At 34.4% G+C, this 21,943-nt stretch overlaps 1 protein-coding gene across 4 annotated transcripts; it reads right to left on the bottom strand.

Annotated features, from left to right (window-relative positions):
- Window positions 1-1,746: 1,746 nt before the first annotated feature.
- LOC122005701 (protein FATTY ACID EXPORT 3, chloroplastic-like) lies at window positions 1,747-21,466 on the bottom strand. Of its 4 annotated transcripts, none has more exons than XM_042560825.1 (7): window positions 21,206-21,466; window positions 20,189-20,576; window positions 19,859-20,026; window positions 4,342-4,388; window positions 4,172-4,209; window positions 2,226-2,324; window positions 1,747-2,139 (listed from the first exon to the last, which is right to left on the bottom strand). In XM_042560825.1, exons 1-6 carry the CDS (start codon window positions 21,371-21,373, stop codon window positions 2,240-2,242), a joined length of 894 nt encoding a protein of 297 aa, XP_042416759.1. In that variant the 5' UTR covers window positions 21,374-21,466; the 3' UTR covers window positions 1,747-2,139; window positions 2,226-2,239. The 4 variants fall into 4 exon arrangements, with proteins under 4 accessions (XP_042416759.1, XP_042416758.1, XP_042416757.1 ...); XM_042560824.1 differs by having other exon boundaries at window positions 1,747-2,128; XM_042560823.1 differs by having other exon boundaries at window positions 1,747-2,125.
- Window positions 21,467-21,943: the final 477 nt, after the last annotated feature.

Genomic DNA, 21,943 nt, shown 5'->3' with positions numbered 1-21,943 from the left:
CAGAATGTTCCTAATACAATTGGCCAGTTCGACCGAAGGATACTAGTCGACTGATAATTCCTAATAATTGACTGATATGCAAAAAAAAAAAAATAGGATGATAACAACCGTTGATCCGGAGTTAGTAACCATTCAACTGTCTAAGCTCTACATCAGTTGATTGGTGAATAATAGCAATTGACTAGTGGCGGCAAAAAAGTGTAAGAAACAGCCCAATTAAAGCATGTTTAAAAGGGTTTTCAGTTGTCTCCTACACACTTCTATGTTACAATTCTCTTGCTCAACTGTAGTTCAAAGTGCTCAATCTCAACAATCTTCAAGTGAAAAAGAGAAAGGGATATTGTGCAATACTGTTGTAAAATGCTTCTTCCTCTCCAAATTTGGTCTGAGAATGAGGAAATTTATTATTGGTGGTGATAGATTGTTAGAACTTGGAGTAATCACCTCAGATGGCGGTGAACTAAATAAACAACCTATGTTCTGCACGTTAAAGTTTTTCGCTGTGCAAACCTTTCAAGCACAATGGATTTCAGACAAAATTGAGCAACCAAAATATTACTTCTCTTTTCAAAACTTTCACATGTTCATGTCAATTGACTCAAAATTTTCTAAGCAGACAACTTAACTAAAGGAAAGTGAAGCAGGAAAAAAAATAAGATTAATCAATCTATTCTATTACCCTAATTTTTACTGATATAATCAAATATGTTCATAATCATATTACATATAACTCGATAAATTTATATATACATGAAAGGACACTTTAAATATTTTAAGCACGTTTTACTATTGAGAGAAGAAAATAAACATATTAATCCAACCATTAGCTAACTAATTGATTACCTTAAACCAAAATTCTAAATTATATTTAGCACTAGAGCAAGCAAACACATTCTAGTTGATTACCTCGCCTAGCCACAAGATTATTACAAACAAGTGTGTAATAGCTAGCTATTGGTAGATATCATTCTTCAACAAGACATCTAGCTCAATCTTCAATAGTATAATATAAATCTCCTTTTCTAGTGAAAAAGAAACCTCACCAGGGCCACCTTTATGGCATTTTAGAAGATTACACATATAAATACTCATAGTCCACAGTTAGTAACCTCAAGTTATAACAACTTTGTGACTATTTCAACTGCGATTGTAGACAATGCAAATTCCGTAATAGAACATAACAAGGTCATTCAGTAAACACAGGAAAATCATTGGTATAAAAAAATTATTATTCACTAATTGATGCAACATACAAAAATCACAAACACGAAAAATCACTAAAGTTACGAGCTTTTATGCCATTTGACTTTTCTTCATGTTGTCCAACTCACGTGTCCTATTGATTTCCTTGGATGACAACAACATTCTACAACCTTCTCGGGGAAGAACATAGTCACGATTTACTATCTTACAATAGGGAGAATTCAAATTTCAGGATTAAAAGGGTGTTTTTAAGTAATGAAATGAGAATATAACCCAACAGATTTGTTAGTTATGGCTTTAGGTTTTTGAGATGAAAGGGGCAAGGACAGGATACTGAGATTGGAATGAGCCAACCATATTGTGCAGATATCAGGGAAAGTTGTGTGGCTTGGTGTCGAGAACTCAAAATCCAAATACATGGCTTAGGAAATTTGACAAAGAAGAGTATCGACTAAAAATATTCAATGCTAAAAAAGAATCGAGGCATCTTATCATACCCCTATCTAACACTCATTGAAAGCACATATCTCAGCAATTCGCAAGTGATACAATATCCTCTCGTCACCTCACCCTTCACTAGTCTGGAAAAACAACATACTCTGGCAAACTCAGTCATTTTGAGTTAGTGCTCTATTAATGTTGAACATTAACATAAAAGAGCAAAATGTTTCAACTCCAAAGAGAAACTGCAACACCATTAACAAGCAACTCAAAAGAAAAAGAATAGCTACCCTAACCCGACATATGGAATCATTTATGTATCATTGTATTACCCAACATCTGAGAGAGAGCATGATGCAACAATTCAAGAAACTTTCACAACCCCTGATGTCAACAAGCACAATCATCTGGTACGTACAGGAAGAGAAAGCAATGGCAGGTAACAGCATCTTTCTTTCAGAGTCATCTTCACTAATTCATCCTGCTAATTAGGATCTTCAGCTTATATATTATATTGTGTGCAAAAAGAATATAATGTCTATCCAAATGTACAAAGAAAATTATAAATGTAAATATCTAACCTCAACTGTGTCCGTTAGGCTTCTGAACTCTGCTCCACTTTTTCAGACTTGTTGAAGTCGGATGCAATTCTATAGACATAGAAACCCAGCATTGCCCCACTATTCACCAAATCCAAGATTGGTTATTATTTCCAAAAGTATCTCTCTCTCTCTCTCTCTATATATATATACACTTTGATGCTAGCTATGCGTTGAGTGGTTTAATATATAAATATTTCAGTGGTTGAATTTTCAGTAAAAGACTGGAATATAAGCTGGTTTCAGGGGCTACAATGGCATATAATGATTTGATGCAACTCAGAAGAGCTATCCAATCTGCTCAGCTGATTTCTGGTAACAATGATTTTATAGAATGGAGATGGAATGCAAGTGGTCTAGTTCATTCAATGTACAAGTTGCTTGCAAATGGAGGTATATCATCAGAACTTTTCAGTAATATGTGGCAACATTCACTGTTAACAAAGTATAAGTAACAGTTTGGCTGATTATCAATGAGAAAATACTGATCAGACAGATTGCTGGAAGAGGTCTACTAGTAAAAGATTCAAGCTGTGGGATATGCAGAAGAAGTTTGAGACAAGATACCATTGTTTCTTACATGCACAGAGGCATGTAGAGGCTAGATGAATAATAAGCCAAATGGCAAGCTTTCCAATGGAACAGTGTTTTGATTGGTTCTTTAAATAAGATAGCCACATCAAATTGAGTATGAAGCCATATATCTTAGAGGTTTGTGCCACGGCTTGCTCTGGAAATTATGGAGGTTTAGAAATAATAGGATATTTGAACCAAGGGAGAATGAAAGATTAGATCCATTTTTTTAATGGAGAAAACTGATGCAGGATTCAGAAATCAGATTCTGCAAATGAAGGAGAGGATGATGCATGTGATTATTATAATCTTCCTTTAGATGGTGTTGGAAGGTTAAAGATTAACATGAAAAGAGTGAAAAGGACTATGATCTTCTTTGAATCAAAGATGATCTCCTACTTTGTTACATCATATAAATATCATATTATTTTTTAAAAGTTTTGTCGAGTTTGGTAAAATTATTATGGATGCATTACTCTCATTACATAATATAACCGTTATGTTTTCTAATATTTTAGTAAGTGGATGAGATCAGGAGTAAAATATGGAGAATGTAATAGCTAAAGATTACATTTACATGTTACAGCATTTATCCAAAATTTACAGTTCCTTTGCCATGCAGAAAAATGTTATATCTAATTTTGATAGATGTAATGGCTTCTCAAATATATAAATGCTTTACTCATTAACAATTAGTTAGGGATCCCTTCAAAGGGATGATTATTAGAATTATGTGCTTCATATGTTCAAATGGATGGTTACTATAGTTATTAGAATTATGTACTTCATATGCTATATTAATCTGATTAGCGGTGTATATATTGTACATTATTAATCATGTACTTTGGTAAAATAATTTATTATCTAACTAGTAAGATAAAGTTATAATTTATAACATTGTGGGATATGTTTTTCTTTGTATTTTCTTTAAAAGAGACTTTTAAATTAAGAAAACAATATTATTGTTATAATTGTAACAACATTGTATGAGAGTATCTCTATAATTATAATATTAAATCCTTTGATGCATACTAAATGTTAGATGATTTGTTATCTTTGAAGCAACAAAAAAAAGTTATTCTTACTTCTTTTTTGTTAAAATGTTTTTCCATTATGAATGTTTAAAATATTTTACATACTCCAAAAAAAATACATTTTTTGTTTTAGTTAATTGCACATTGGGCAACAATGCGGCTATAAACAAATAACAATATATACAATTTTCTATTTTTTTCACTTATCAGGAATAGACTGAGAACAAGATATGGTAAGATTTCTTTGAAATTAAATGTTTCCATTGTTCCGAAAGTATTAGAACAACCACATAAATTCATTATGATTAAGTGCATGCTAACCTGATAAGAAGCATCAAACGATTTGAAAATAATCCCATCTGCATGATTGAATATAAACATATCATCAAAATTTTAATGAAAACTTGGATTTGTCCCAAAGGAATTGTAAAAATCATTATGAACTTATTATTAGCACGCCAATCTACCTGCATAACCAAACAAACATGTACCTGAGAACACAACTGCCAATGCTTGAAGAAAACAATTGTAGAAATTGCTGCAAGATGAGAGGGGATGTTATTAGTACATGTGATTATGGAAATTAAAAACAATTTAAGATAAGTAGCAGTATTAGTTAAAAAAAAATCAAGCAAGGAGTGACTAGAACCAGATCTAGAATAAGATTTGTTGAATACTTCCAAAGATTTCCTTAATTTTAGGGATTATGATTGATTTAGATTAGCTTGATTATAAGGATTAAGATTGATTATAATTAATGATTGATAGCCATACCATAATTATAGGATGCTCTTTCCCTCCTTATGTATATAAATATCTGCATGTAAATAGATTAGGTCATTGGAAATATATTATCTCTTTCTCTTTTATATAGCAAGTTCTCCTTCTTTGACCGTTTTTTTTTTGCCGTCATTGCTATTGCTGTGCCTCCTACTACTATCAATGCCTCTTGTTGCCGATTTCGATGTCGACATCCCTTGCTATTGGTTTCGGTGCCGACGTCCTTTGCTGCCGATTTCAGCGTCGAGGTCCCTTGCTGTCGATTTCAGCACCGACGTCCTTTGCTGTCGATTTCGTCACCGTCCCTTGCTGCCGCCTTCTACTACGGCTGCTGTTGCCTGCTGCTGGATCAACCAACGCTGCCCTAATCTGCTACTACTCACGTTCTGTATATGATTTTTGTTGGGGTTGCAAGGTTGCAAACATAGTCCCATATTGAAAACACATGGAAAAGATCATGGGTTTATAAGAAAAAGATATCTCCATTGGCATGAGGCCTTTTGGGTAGAGCCCAAGAGCAAAACCATGAGGGCTTAGGTCCAAAGTGGACAATATCATGTCATTGTGGAGATATTTAAATTCTTTTCGATCCTACAATTGGTATCAGAGCCCGGACTGCCAGAAGGTTTAACCGCCGACTGTGCACAAGAGCTATGGTCTGATTGAACCATGTGAGTACAATATTGACCTCGAACAAAGAAAGTGGGGGCTCCTAAGTTCGGATCAAGAGGACCAGACACCAGGCAGGAAGTCCTAGTTGCGGCTAGGCAGGAAGTCCTAGTTGCGGCTAGGCAAGGAAGTCCTAGTAGGTCGGGTAGACCGAGGGGCAGGAAGTCCTAGTAGGTCGAGTAGACCGAGGGGCAGGAAGACCTGGTGGGTCGAGGATCGGACGTGGGAAGCCCGTGGTCCTTTATTTGAGGGGGGGGGGGGGGATTGTTGGGGTTGCAAGGTTGCAAACATAGTCCCATATTGAAAACACATGGAAAAGATCATGGGTTTATAAGAAAAAGATATCTCCATTGGCATGAGGCCTTTTGGGTAGAGCCCAAGAGCAAAACCATGAGGGCTTAGGCCCAAAGTGGACAATATCATGTCATTGTGGAGATATCTAAATTCTTTTCGATCCTACAATTTTCTCCTATGATGAAGTCTTTAGATTCTAAACCCAATTTGGCTACCACTATTAAATTGAATGGGACCAATTATCTCTTGTGGTCACGTTCGTTTTGAATTATTCCTTAAATCCCATAAGGAATGTTGTCCTGCCCTCCTGACCCTAAAGATCCGAAATATTCAGATTGGGTTTTAGACGATTATTCTGTTATGGCTTGGCTTCTCAATAATTAGGAGTCTGCGAGCACTAATGTTATGTTTGTGGAAACTGACAAGGAGATGTGGGATGCTTTACGGGATATGTATTCGAATAACAAGAACATTTCTCTGGTTTTCAAAGTATATGAAAAACTCTTCTCTCTTCATCGATGGTCAATCTGTTTGCGACTATTTTGCTACTCTTAAGGAGACTGCCGATGAAATTCTGTTATACCATCCGATCTCTTGTGACGCTCAGACTCGAAAGAATTAGTGGGAGAAATTCTTAGTTGTGAAGTTCCTATCCGGTTTAGATTCCATTCTACAACCGGTTCGGGATAATCTGCTGGCAAGTGATAGCATTCCTACGTTATCGAATGTTTTATCTCAGGTGGTTCTTTGGGTGACCATGGATCATCCTAACACTAGTTTTCCCTTATCTTCCGACGCTTCAACTATGGTTGCTCGTGGTTGTGAGTTCTTTCATGGTAGTAATAGTAGTCGTGGTTGTGTTACCACTAGGAGTAGTTGTCTTCACTGATCATTCTGTTAAATATAATAATCAAATAATAATTAAATAATATGGTTAATTGAGAAATAACCTTGCGGAAATTTTTTAGAAAGGATTTTTCTGAAATTTAAATGAACCTTTTAAAAAAATTATGGAGATAAATGGGATAAAAGGAAAGTCTGGCTATCTCATTTAAATGAGAGAAGTTTATTTAATTAAAACCTAAAATGAATTTCCTTTTCCTCACTCGTGCCCTAAATCCATGCCGCCCCTCCCTCTTGGGCGACGCTCTCTTCGAGCGGTCGCCACCGTCGCGAGGGTCAACGCCGCCGGTTGTGCAAGAGCCGCCGGATTCGCCTCTTCACCGAGCCTCTTCCTTTCTACTCCCGATCCAGAGTCGACACCGCTACTCAGTGTGAGGCCAGCGCGACGACGCCGACGACGTCGACTGTTGCGAGAGCGCCGGTCTCCCTGTTGCGGTCGCCACTGCCTCACCTCTACTTCGACCCTGAGCAGCAGCCGAAACCGTCATGTCCACTGTCCGTGCCGTGAGAACTACGGGCACTGCTCCTTGCGCGCCTCACCCCTAAACCACCGCCAGTGACCAACCAACCGCCTGCGAATAGCCACAGATCTGCCGCCCCTCTTCATCGTTTCTCCCTCACATCGTGCGAGGCTAGCCCAGCGACGCCATTGACCTAGACACTACAGTGGTGCGACCTACCACGGCTCTGAGCAACCGTGGCAATTGCTGTGATTTGCCCTGCCTCAGTTGGGCGCCGCTTCATCTGATCAGCCGCAGCTGCCGACCCTCCATTGCCTACCCCATTCCATTGTACAACCGGAACCGGAAGAGAAGCCGTAGGGTAGTGAATTTCTTTACCCTATAGTTCTATTTGTTTAGTTTGATTTATGTTACAATTTGATTTTCAACAGTGATTTGGATTTAGGAGTCTAAATGAATTAAGTCGTTCACGAGTTATTCGAAATTCGATTCGATAAAAGTTCGTTTGAACTCGTTTAATGAGATTCGTTAAGATAAACAAATCAAATTCAAGTTTCATAATATTCGGCTCTTTAGTTCGTGAACATGTGTTAAGATCATGAATCAACTTTTAATTAAAAAAAATTATATTTTTGATATTGAATTTATAGATTTTACTCTCCACTCATGAAATATATAGGTAAATATATTAAATTTATTTATTTGAATGAAATTATAAATTTTAATATAAATATTATAATTTTTTCTAAATATATAATTTAATTTTTAATGAATATTTAAATTTATAATTTATATTTAGTAAGCTCGTTTAAGTTCGATAAAAGTTCGAATAAGTTCATGAGTCATGAATATATTCGTTAAATAAAGTTTGAGTTCAGCTCGATTATAAACGAGTCAAACTCAAACATTCAAGAGTTCGACTCAGTTTGACTCAATTACACCCCTATTTGAATTTATGTTTATTGCTTTGAAGATATTGATTAGTTGGTTAACCATTAATTATATATTTATTAGTTGATTGATGATAATTTGATGGATTAGTTGATACAATTAATTAAATTTGGATCTGATTAAACTAAGGGATGATTAATTTAGTTGTGAATTAATGTGATATGTCATTGAATTAGAGATTGGTTTGATTAAATACTGGATTAGTTAATAAATCATGTATTTGGAGAATTATCAATCTGGATTAATTAAAGAGTAATTGATAGATGGATTAATAGATGGATAAATTAATCAGTTGGTTAAAGATCAATGTAGTACCTGATCTCATTATTCCAAATGTTAGTAGCCGTCCGTGATTTACCTCCTCCGTGTTGGCCCTGGGACGGGTTGGCAGGGGCGCTGGGGGTGAGCGTATTCGCCTTTTGCCACCAATGTAGTACTTGATCTATTAATTTCATAGGATGGATTAATTGGTGTTAACTAATTAGATTAGGATTAGATTTTGCTACTTGGTTTATGATAGAACTTAGCTATAATATGTATCCTGTGATACAAGACACTGATACGAAACGAGCATAACTGAAAAATATCCTCATATTAAAATGCTCGTTTCGTATCATAACACTATACCGTGGCATAACTGAAAAATATTGAACTAAGTTACCAACTTGATATTTATTCATTCCTGTGTATTAGTAGGACCATACCGTATTGTAGGATATCGAGTATCCTACTAAACTTTGTTTGTTATTTATGTTCATGCCTAAATGCTAGTGAGGTTAGACCCACATTGTTATACCCGATCGATCATTGTCTCTCATCCGTGGTTAAGAGAGTCGTTAACGACCGTTGATATATCTTGTCGATCATCGTCTCTCATTCGTGGTTGAGAGAGTCATAAGTGATCATGATACGTACGATTGCCCATAAGACATTCGTGGCAGCGAGTTCGCGTGCAGTCCATAGCTAAATAGCTACGTATATATCATGTCTGTCCACCAGATCATTCGTGGTAGCGAGTTTGCCCGCAGACAATGACTATTTGCTTACCCTGACTGCCCATAGGATCATCCATGATAGAGCATTCTCCTGCAGTCAGTGATTGTTATTTACTTACCCAGACTGCCCACGGAACCATCCATGGTAGAGCATTCTCTTGTAGTCATTGCTTGTTATTTACTTACTAGACTGCCCATGGGACCATCCGTGGTAGAGTGTTCTCCTGCAGTCAGTGCTTGTTATATGTTTGCTATATGTTGGTCATGTATTTATTCGTGCATAAAGGGATGTACTATAAGTTCTCCTGATTTATTGGTTAGATTTGGTTGAGCAGGTTAGTGTGTGTTATATTATTGATTATGTTGTCGGTTAGCCGATTATTATTTTGGTGCTCCTATCTTTGAAGTAAGTATTTTACCTGAGGCTACATTATTTGATTTCCTTATAGTAGTATTATTCACTATCTATGTTATACCCACTGGATTTTTTTTGTACTCACTACCCCTTACTTTCCCTTTATTTCTAAGTTAGCAGCTAGAGGGTGTGTCATGTCACTCAGAGGTCTTGATTGTCGGTCCCACACCACACTTGAGATTGTATTTTCCACATTATGTCTTGCTATTTTGTATTTACATTTGGTTTTGATTCGTGGATTTTAGTCGTCTGGTGTATCTGTATTCAGTTGTGATATTTATTGTGTTAAGTCATGTTGACACGCAGTTTATTTATGTTTTTTATATTGTGTGGGATTGTGTAAATCTCTATATTGCATAGTTGGTTATCTTTTATCTTCCGTTGTGTTTATTTCCAACTTTGTGGGTTATATTATGTTGTATTGTACATTGTCACTAGGAGATACCATCTATTATGTTGGACAATTATACCTCCGGGGTGTGACACGTTCCAACCATGTCTTCAAGAAGTGTTGGGCAAAATTTGGTAAACATGATTGGGCTAATAATACATCTACCAAACTATCGACTCCATCACTAGATACTGGCAATCATGATGATATGGTCTCTATTTTTCGTACTGAATATGAGAAATTGTTTCGCTCTTCTACAAGCATTCCCTCTGTCACTGTTATCTCATCCTCTCCAGGTGTGTTTGCTATGTCTTGTGATAAGTCTTGGATGTTGGATTCTAGTACGTCTGCTCGTATTACTAGTAACAAATATGTTTTCTCTTCCTCTTTTATTTTATCATCTTTATCCTCTGTCCGTCTAGCCAATAGTACCTATTATCTGATTATGAGAAGAGGTGTTGTCAGACCCATTACCAATGCTCTCTTTTCACCTAAATTTCCTATTAGTTTATTGCCTATAAGCTGGCAAACAAAAGCTCGCAACTAATCTATATCTTTTTATTCATCCTATTGTATTTTTCAGGACTTGCATACGAAGAATAATTGGTGGAGGACATGAGAATAATGACATATACTATCTAGATTCAGTTACACCTGTAAGTTCTTGGGCACTCTCAACAACTATCTCCTTATCAGTGGTATTGTATTCTATGTCACTCATCTTCTTCTACTCTTAAAAGTTTAGTTCTCATTCTGTCTATTAATCCAATGTGAGTCATATGAGTTGATAAACATAGTTCTTTTGCATTTGAACTTGTCCATTGTGATGGTTGGGGACTTAGTAGAGTTGAGTCGAGAGGAGGTTTTCAGTATTTTATAATTTTTGTTGATGACTATTCTCGCGCGACTTAGTTGTATTTACTCAAAAATAAAGTGAGGTTTCTAAGGTGTTAGCATCATTTTATAATGAAATGAAAACTCAATATTATGTTACCTTGCGCATTCTTCGTATCGATAATGCACTTGATTTCATTCAGAAGACATTGTCTACATTCTGTGATTCTCATGGTATAATTTATAAACCACTTGTTTATATACATCCCAACAAAATGAAGTTGTTGAATGCAAGCACCGTCATATGTTAGATTAACTCGTACTCTTATTTGTCACATGCATGTTTCTAAGTTTTTGTGGGGTGATGTTGTTCTCACAGCTTGCTTTCTCATAAATAGGATGTCGTCTACTGTGTTATATGGGGATATCCCCTTCTCTTGTTTTCATCTTGATATATTTCTTTTCTCTATATCTCCTCGTATATTTGGTTGTGTTTATTTGATTCATAATTTTACTCTGGCCTTGGATAAATTATCTTCTCGCTCTATTAAATGTATCATACTTAGATATTCTCTCACACAAAAAAGGATATCATATTGTAACACCTGTACTAATGCTAGGTTTTCTAAGCCTAACCAATCTTCCCGGAATCAAACAGTATAAATCAGATCATTTTGTGTTTGAACAACAGAGCACAAATGAGATTATCGTTCTTATTGTTTATGTTGATGATATTCTAATTTCCGACAGTGATATATGTGGGATAGACAAAGTTAAGAAGTATTTGCAATAACACTTTGTGACGAGGGATATGGGGTATCCTAAGTATTTCTTGGGAATTAAAATTACTCATAACAAATCTCGAGTTTTATTATGCCACCAGAAGTATACTATATATTTACTCAAAAAAACTGGATTGCTTGGAATGAAATCGGTTGATACGTCTATGGATATTTTCAAGTGTTTAGGATGATACTGGAGAGTTCTTTGAGGATGATGTAAAATATAGGTGGCTTGTTGGAAACTTATCTATTTAACAGTAACGAAACATGACATCTCCTTGACAGTTGGAATATTCAGTTGTTTTGTGGATAAACCGAAGCAAGTTCATTGGGATGCCGCTATCAAGATTCTTAAGTACATTAAGAAATCTCCCGAAAAAGAGTTGTCATTTGAGAGAAATTGACACCTAAAGATTGAAACTTATTCTGATGTCGACTATGCTGGATCTAAAATCAACCGATGATCTAGTTTTGGGTATTGCACTTATCTAGGGGGAAATCTAGTAACATAGCCTAGTAAGAAACAACTGGTGTTGCCAGATCGACTGTCGACTGTCGAAGTCAAATACAGTCATGGCTCACACTGTAACTAAGAAGTTATAGCGAAAGAATTTACTTAAAGAATTAGGGTTCACCTACAATGAACCACTGCCAATGTACTGCGATAATTAAGCAGTTATTCACATTACAAGTAACCTAATTTCTTATGATAGGTTTAAGTATATTGAGGTTGGTTGACTGTCACTTTATTCGTGAGTGTGTAATAAGTTAAAAAATTATCACTCCGTTCATATCATCATCTAACCAAGTTATTGATGTCTTCACTAAAGCATTAAGAGAAAAACGATTCTCAGAACTTTATGACAAGCTGGATATGATCGACATATATGCTCCAGCTTGAGGGGAAGTATTAAATACTTCCAAAGATCCCTTAATTGTAGGGATTATGATTGATTTAAATTAGCTTAATTATAAAGATTAAAATTAATTAAAATTAATGATTGATAGATGTACCATAATTATATGATCATTCTTCTCTTCTTATGTATATAAATATCTATAAAAACAGATTAAATCATTAAATTCATTTTCCCTTATTTTCTAAATCATCACAGGATCGTTTCATTTTTACTATCATTTAAAAGAAATTAAATTGACCGTCCAACTAGTCTAACCCTACACTCAGGTAGTAGTTTTGGTTAGAACTTTTAAAAAGGGCAAAGTGATACCAATTCTAATATAAAATTTTAAAAAGTACTAGATTAATTTTTAAAAAGACATAAAAATATAAATTTTAAATATATATATATATATATATATATATATATATATATATATATATATATATATATATTATAAAATCTTAAAATATAAAATTTTAAGAAAGAAAGTAACAAAGAACAAAATAATATAAATTTTCCATAATTATTTTAAAATTGTAACATGCATTGTAATATAAAAAATTATCAAAAAATACAAAAAAAAAGTTTTAAAAATATTCTCACAAAATGTAAAATTTTGGTAATATAGATCAAAGTGATACAAATTATTTTTTATTAAAAAATGAAGTGAAATATAAATTTAAAAAATGATATGTTTGATCAGAATTGATTATATAATAATTTTGGCCAAAAACATGAGTGCATGGATATATTCGAATTGAATTTAGAAAAAGACTCAAAATGAATTGGGCCAAAGCTACCTAACCATTTAGTCTCCTTTAGTCTCCTAAAGTTCATAGAGAGCATGGATGTGTCTATTCGGATGGGTCTAATGGCTAACACATGAGATATTGTTATAATCAGGTTTGGGGTTCGAATCTCGACAAAGACGAGGTAAATACCTCCCTTATGTGCTAGTTATTATTCCAAAAGTTAGTAGTCGTCCGTGATTTACCACCTCCGTGTTGACCTTGGGACAAATTGCCAGAGACACTGGGACGAGTGTATTCGTCTTTTGCCGCAATAGAGAGCATGGGTGAACTTCAATCGCCTCCTACAATACATACATTGCATGGGTGGCTATCAATTCAAATTCAAAAAGAACAAAAAGGGTAAAAAAAAAACTCAGGTTAAAACTTCTACATTGTCATTTTGAGTGTCAACGGTGCCCTAGTGTTCATCTATAGTATTTTATCTATCCAGTATAAAAAATTCTCATAAATGACTGCCAAAATTGTAATTTTTGTTAAAAAATTCTCATAAATGACTGCCAAAATTGTAATTTTTGTTCGGTCACTTTGTAAATATGAGTGCTTAAATAGCCTCTTAGAGTGCATTTATCTATTAAAATTCAAAAAAGACCCAAAAAAAAAAAAACGTCACGTATCATTTTTGGCCAAAAGTGTTACATGGCCACTTTGCAAGTCAATTCAAATCAAATCAACTTATATTGTTGCACATTTATTTCTTTCCAATCACTTCCTTCAGTGCATCTGTCAATTCAAATTAAAGAATATATAAAAAAATAGTCATGTAGCCAAGCTAAAATTTTTACATATTATTTTTAAGGTGTTAATTTGGTCGTTTTAAAAGTATAAGTTAACTCTAATAAATTCTTAGACTGCATTTATCTAATCAATTTAAAATTTGAGGAAGACCATATTTTAGCCAATTTTGACCAAAAATATATTTTATAATCATATTTCATGTTATGTTTTGAAGAAGAAAAATCTCCTAAACTTATAGAAATTGAATGACTTTGATTTCTATTACTCTTTTAGAAAACTTTATATTTTGAATTTTTTTCAAATTATAATTTTTTTAAAACTTTTAGTTTTTTTTGTTAATTTTAAATTTGTAATATATATATATATATATATACTGATATTTTTTTTAAAAAAAATATAACTCATGTAATAATTTTAAACATGTAATGTTTTTTAAAACTTCTGGTAGATTTATAACTTTTTTAATAATGTTTTGATATCTTTAAAAAATTTATAACTGTGAGTTTGCTTAGGCATGTATCTTAGCTAAAGTTGCAGCAGTTTAGGTGAGTTTACATGTTAAATTTGACAAAAGAACTAGGTGGGATGCCATTTAGAAATCAAAATGCTTCTTTGATGATTTGAATAAAAAGGAGTGGCCCTCTATTTTTTCCCCCCATAAGATCAATACCATAATGAATTTATCATAGAGATGGTAATGAAAATGAATTAATAATTATTTATAATAGTTAATAAATTAAGTTGTTCACTTACTGTTTCTGCTCAACAAGTCTCTTCTGCATGAGACTGGTGTGAATGAGACACTAGAAATAGAAAAAAGTATTGATTCTTCTCAAGTTAAAATAGATTCTTGTTTGCTGATTGAAACAAGGTGATTATAATGCAAAGTAAACGTGCATGTATGTGGATACCATTGCTATGCATTTTTATTTGAAGTTATAAAACTTGTCTCCCCATTCTTGGACTAAAAATCTCAGAGGCTCATTTAAGTTCTAAGCATTAGAGCTTTAGGTAACTTAAGTGATGATAAACGGGCACCTCGAATACCAATAGGGACTTGAAATCAATTGGTATAGATGCAAGTGTTAGAATTGTAACACTTGGTTTACTCTTAAGATCACATGGCATTAACATCTTCAAAGGAAACTTCTTGTTGCGGTTTGTTACGGGCCAGGCTTTCACATAAGAGTTTTTATCATATGCAAGAGGTAGGAAAGATCTAAAATGACCAACTTCATTATAAATTAATTTACTATAACAACAATAACAACCCAGACTTATCCCACTAGGTGAGGTCGGCTATAGATCCTTTTACGTCATTGAGCTCTATCTCCTACTATATCATCATCTATACTTACATAAATTTTATTTTATTTTATTATTATTAACCAAGTCTTTTTTAATTTTCCTCTTGCTTGTTTGATATACATGTTTGTCATAGTTTCACATCACATAACTGGAACATTTATTGGTCATCTAAATACATGTCCGTGTCATCTTAAACATCTCTCAGAGTTTTTCCTCGATAGATGCAACTCCGATTTTCTCTCTAATACTCTCATTTCTTATTATGTTCATTCTTGTATGTACACACATCTAGCTTAACATCCTCATCTTTGCAACTTTCACCTTCTGCTCATGTGCTCGAGTCATAACCCAACATTCAACTTCATATAACATAACAGGTCTAACTACGATTTTATAGAATTTTCTTTTAAGTTTTAGAAGTACTTTACGGTCACATAAAACACTCGACGTTCTCCTTAATTTCAACCATCCTGCTTGTATTCTATGTAAGACATCTGTTTCAATCCCACTATCATTTTGCAAAAATGATCCTAAATATCTAAAGCTCTCGGTTCTGGGCAACTCATCATCTCCTATCTTAACAATTTCTCATTATATCTAATATTGCTAAACTTAAATTCCATATATTCTGTCTTTATTCTACTAAGCCTAAAATCTTTCCCTTCTAGTATTTTCCATCAAAATTCTAGTTTAGAATTACTCTTTCACGTGTTTCATCTATCAAAATAATATCATCTGCAAACAACATAACCACGGTATTGTGTCTTGAAAGTGTGCAATGAGTTCTGTTGGTGTAATTTTCACTAACAGTCCAACTCAGGTTTTAATGAATGACAAGTGAGTTACATTAGGTTTTTATGTGATCTAATTATTTTACCAAGTGTACAGGAGTTGACGGATCTAAAGGATCTGACACTAGACTGAAATCCAACTAAGTCTGAGGACCTGATAGTTGGTGTGAAACTCAGATAGGTCAAAGGGCCGACCTGATATCTAGCAGGAAGTTTGGTTGGATCCGCGGGACCTGACGACTGATAGAAGTCTAGTTGGGTCTGCGGACCTGACAACTAGTATAAAGACCAGGTGAGTCAAGAGGCTAGTCGACAGACTGTAAGTTGGTAAGTTAGGTAAGTCACTGGAGGAGAGTGATATAGTGAGGATGCATTCCGGTTGAGAGACTACAGGCGTCGATTCAATTTAGGTCCATTTTGGATCCCTAAACTGAAACTTTGACTAGTTCCTAGTCTAGGGAGGATAGGAGCTAATTATTATTACTCATTATTATTGTGCTAATACTTATCTTGCAGGTTATTATTTAGTTTATTGGACTAACACATTTTGCAAGGAAAGAAGAGCACAAAAAACCTCGGGTGAATAGTACCCGAGGCGCCTTCAAGCATTGGAAGGCGTCTTGACAGTATTTATAGAAGGTGCCTTCCGCAGGATAAATTTCTGACCTCTTCGGCGATAAGAATCAGCTTTTTTTGGGATAAGTTTTACACGTTGGAGGTGTCTTCAACCCTATACAAGGCGCCTCCCATAGCCTTTATAAGAGCATCTTGACCAAGCTTCAAAGAACAACTTATACACAAGATTCTACGCATCCGATTGACGTTCCGACTGCTCCGACTTCTTGCTATGACTCTGTTACAACACTGCTACACCCGTCTACTGCTAAGAAGCCGTCCAAACACTAAGTTCGAGCCGACCGACTCAAAAAAAAGTGTTTGATAACTTTAAATTCTATACTTAATTATTGCAAAAAGGACAAGTGTTGTGTGTTGCACTTGTTTCGACTTTCTTTTGTACTCGATTCTCTCTTTCGATGGTTCCAAAAGAGCTATTTTAGTGGATTACCTATCGATAGATTCGCGGAACCTAGGTCTTGGAGTAGGAGTCGCCAAAGGCTTCAAACTAAATAAAATTAGTCGTGTCTGTCTCTGTCTTCTTACTTATTTATTTTAATTTCTATGTTTTTTCACTGCGTACTTTGTTTTCAAAATAAAAAAGAACAAGTTTGTCAAAACTACGTGATTCATCCCCCCTTCCCCTCACGTCTGACTCGATCCAGTTCATCCATAATTAGTGTAAAAAGATAAAGACTTAAAGTTGATCCTTGATGTAATCCTATCTTTATTGAAAATATTTCAATTACTATGCCTGAAGTCTTTACTCTAATCATTACATCCTCGTGCATATCCTTAATTAGTTCAATATATGTTATACTAACACCTCTCTTTTCTAGAATTCTACATATAATTTCTCTTGGAACTCTATCATAAGCTTTTTTTAAGTCCATAAATACCATGTGCAGATCTTATTTTTGCTCTCAATATTTTTCAATTAATTGTTTAATAAAATATATAGCTTCTATTGTCAACCTTCCAACCCAAATTGATTTTCGATCACCGTAGTCTCCTTCCTTAATCTTTTTTCTATTACTTTTTATCAAAGTTTCATGATATGACTTATTAGTTTAATACCTCTATATTTTGCACAATTTTATACGTCTCATTTATTCTTATATAAGAGAACTAGAGTACTTACCCTCCGTTGATTAGACATTTTTTTAGTTTTCAATATCATGTTAAATAATTTTATAAGTCATTCAATACTTTGTTTCCCTAAACACTTCCATACCTCTATCGAAATATTATCTAGTCCAATAGCTTTTCCATTATGCATCTCATTTAAAGTTTATTCTAATTCTAAAGCTAGAATTCTAGGATAAAAAATTAAATTTCTATACTCATTTGATCTACTTAAATTACCTAATTTAAGTTGGTCACCTAAACCTTCATTAAAAAGTTGATGAAAATATCTCTTCCATCACTCTTTTATTTCTTCATCGTTTACTAGTACTCTATTATATTCATCTTTAATATATTTTATTTGAATAAGATCTCTAGTCTTCCTTCCACTCACTTTAACTATTCTATAAATGTCTCTTTCTCCTTCTTTTGTATCTAACTTTGATATAATCATTCAAAAGTTTTATTTTTTTTGCTTCATTCACTACTTTCTTAGTCTATTTCTTGAGTATTGTATTTTTTTTTTAAAGTTTTTCTCATTCTTACAAATATATAATTTCTTATAAACTGTTCATTTTTTCTTCACTTTCTCTGAGACTTTCTCATTCCACCATCAAGATTCCTTATTTAATGGTGCATGTCCCTTTGATTCACCAACTACACTTTTAGCTACTATTTTTAACTTTAATATCATCTTATTCCATGTCATATTAGAGTCACCATATATTTCACTTAATACTTATACTCCTACCTTCTCCTTAAATATATTTTGCTTCTCATCTTTTAACTTCCACCACTTAATTCTAGGAGTCGTACATATTTTCTTGCTATTGATATTATATTTGAGGCGTATATCCAATACTACTAACTTATGTAGGGTAGTTAAGCTTTCTCCAGGGATGACCTTGCAATCTTTGTAAATCTATCTTTCTTCCTAACCATAAAAAAGTTAATTTGTGACTCACTTTTGAACGTGACTAAGTGTTCTTCTCTTTTCTTAAAAAACGTATTAGCTAATATAAAATCATATGCTATCGCAAAATCTAATATAGTTTTTCTTTCTTCATTTCTCATTCTAAACCCATAACCTTATATATCCTCTCATATTCCTCATTTTTTACTCCAACATGCCCATTAGATCACTTCTTATTAAAATTATTTTATTTGATAGAATATTTTATAATATTTCATCTAAGTCATCCTAAAACCTTGATTTAGTAGTTTCATCTAATCCTACATGCGGTGCACATACGCTAATTATGTTTATAGTTTCTTTCGCTACTATTATCTTAAGGGCTATAATTATATCCCTTTTCTAACTACTATTACAACTTCATGCTTTAACGAACTATCTACAACAATACTCACTTTACTTCTTGCTTTACTCTTTCCTTGTAACATAACTTAAAACTCAAGTTCTCTATCAGTTTTGTCTTCTCGCCTACTATTTTTGTCTCTTATACATATAAAATACTAATTCTTCTCATAATCATCGTCGTATCTACTACCTCCATTGATTTATCAGTGAGAGTTCCTATGTTCTATGTTCCCTGTTCCAAATCTTATATTAGTAGTTTTCTTATGATATTTGTTCTTATCTAACCTATGATGTGAGAACTCTTGCCTATTTAACACTACACATAAGTTCTCGTGGAGATGTAGCGGTCCTTGCCGTTGTATTACAATCGAACCCTGCAACGCGAACTCTTACATATTTAGAACTACACTTGAGTTCCGGAGATGTAACGGTCTTTGTCAAGACGTTACAGTCAAACCCTGCAATCCGTGTTATAGTTTTAACACTGGCTGGCAGCCTAACGCAACTCTCCTCCTTTATCGAGGCTTGGGACCAGCCATAATTGGTTCGTCAAGGGAGGAATTTTTATAAATTAATTTACTAAAAATTAAAAAAAAATTATAAAAAATTCAGATGCTTTCAGTTTAAATGCGATTTATGATGTGAGTAACTTAAGGACTTCAGTACCATAAAGTAAGTTGAAAGGAAACGTAGACAATAATCAGCACTATACAAATGTAGGCAAGAACAATACAGCTAATAATGAATCCATCTTTGTTAATCAATAAGAGAATGCCACTCAGAAAAGTTACTAATAAAAATTGAGGAGATAAAAAATGCACCAAATAGTTGTTACCAGCTACAGCAGTGAGAATGCGAGCCAATCAAAGCAACAATTTGATCCTAAAAAATAATGAGAATGATACCGGATGATGGAAAACAACTTACCAGTTTGCCCGATCAAAAGAAGAGGGGTTGCTTTTCCATTCTTCCATGACCTCATGCTTGACACACTCAAAGCCAAAATGGCACTGCCAAGAATCACACCAAACCGGATGGCAGGAATGCTTCCAGTGAGCATGAAATATAAGAAACCACCAATGGAGAGAAAACAGCCTGCATAGGATTTTGTTTCCATTGTTTTTAAAACTCTACTAGAGAAGATGACTGCAAAAGAAGGCTACAAGTATTGATAATACTAATAAAGATCTGAACTCAATCACTAGGCAAAAGAACATCACAGCAAAATCATATATGAATACCAGTCTTATTGCATACCATAGGGTATTCCAAGATAAAACTCTCTGATTGAGTAAATGGCAGTGGTTTTATCCCGTGAAGCATAAGCCTCTGTAATTTCCTTAATTAAATCAGGATAATTTTTTTCAGTGGCAGAAAGATACTCTTGCCCTTCTTTTGACATGTCTTGAGCAAGTATACTTAGATCTTTTTGTGCTCTATCAGCTTGAATCTTCAGCTTCTCAGCTTTGTCCGTCAACATTTCCATAATTTTCTTCGAATAAACTGCATATGCTTTTTCTGAGACAGCTTTGACTTTTAAGGCTTCCACCTTGAACCGATTGAGTGCCTCTTTCCATTGTTCTTGTGAGAATCCAGAGTTTTTGTTCACGTCATCATCATCCTTCTCCAGTTCAATATCCAAATGCTTCACATCAGAATTAAGACATTTAGCATTTCATATGCATTATAAAACAGATAGCATTCGAACAAACCCAAGTGTAAAGCAATACAAATAGGACGTGGTGTATAAGCGATAAGTTAACAGTCCCCTGTATTTTTCTGTTGAGTTGTACAAGCGTTGTAACTAGTTGTTTGACGCTTTTTTATAATGTCCACAAAATATTTTAGATCCTAAATGTTCCAGTCACAGTCTCGAAATTTTAGCAGATTCTCTTTTTTTTTACCAAACTACTCAATAGGCTTCTAAAATTTCCATCTTTAGGTCTTCCCATTCTTTTTCATATGCCTAAGGCCTGAAATCTTTTCCATCATGTCAAGTAACCACGAAACTGTGACTACTTCAGAATCAAGATCGAGCAATAACACTTGAACAAAAAGCCAGACACAGAATCGACATTACCTAATCTTTTCAGGAAACGGAAAAAAACTACATTGCCTAAGAATTGATAGCACAAAACTAATTAGCATAAAAAAAGAGAAATAATAAGGGACAAAAACATCAGCACAATAGCAAATGTTGATGATGATGATGAGCAGAGTAAAAACATGGGATGGGAGAGCTAGAAACATTAAACATGCTTTAGTTCAGCTTACCGGTTCCTCATGAGAAGCCGATAGAACGACGTACTTCTTCGGGCGCCTGTCGGCGGGCACGAGACGAGCTCTCTTGGCCAGGCCCAAGCCGCGGGGGGCTACCCGGGCAATGTAGAGAGTAGCGCTAGGGTTCCGGAAGAGAAGAAAGCCGGGAGGAAAGGCAGCCATTGGCGACTACTGGTGGGAAGAGATGGCGGAGACACCCGAGAATGACGGCAACGTGCAAAATTATATTGGTGAATTAGTTACGACTCTCTCTTCATTTATTTTTCGTCGACGGTTTGAACTTTTATTTATATACACGTCAGAGAAGAGACCAACCGCCAACGTGACTTTCAGGGCAGTGAAGGTGACCACGTAAAATGTAATTCGGCTGACGTGTACAAAAGTTGGACTGAAAAAAATTACTAAAGATAATTTACACGAAAAAGGAAAATAGAAAACAGTTCGAAATTCCCAGTTTATACCAAATTGTTATTGGAAGCGAGCTTGCATAGTTATTATGAAAAATGAACAAAAACACCAGCATCTTCATTGAACAGTTGACCAAAACACAAAGGGATGGATAATAATACGGAAAGGGAAGGACGCGAAACAAGAAAAGAATTGATCCACTCTTTCTTTAGCTCCTCGAGCTGAGATCTGAAGCAAAGCATATATCCTTCCCTGTTCAGTGGCGGAAGGAAAATTTGGTACCTTTTCGTGCAAAATAACCAGAACAAATTGGATGAAAATGGA

The sequence above is a fragment of the Zingiber officinale genome, chromosome 7B (genome assembly GCF_018446385.1).
Source record: "Zingiber officinale cultivar Zhangliang chromosome 7B, Zo_v1.1, whole genome shotgun sequence".
Classification (NCBI taxonomy): Eukaryota; Viridiplantae; Streptophyta; class Magnoliopsida; order Zingiberales; family Zingiberaceae; genus Zingiber; species Zingiber officinale.
The sequence above is the reverse complement of the archived record's forward strand: the minus strand, read 5'-3'. Positions and strand labels throughout refer to the sequence as shown.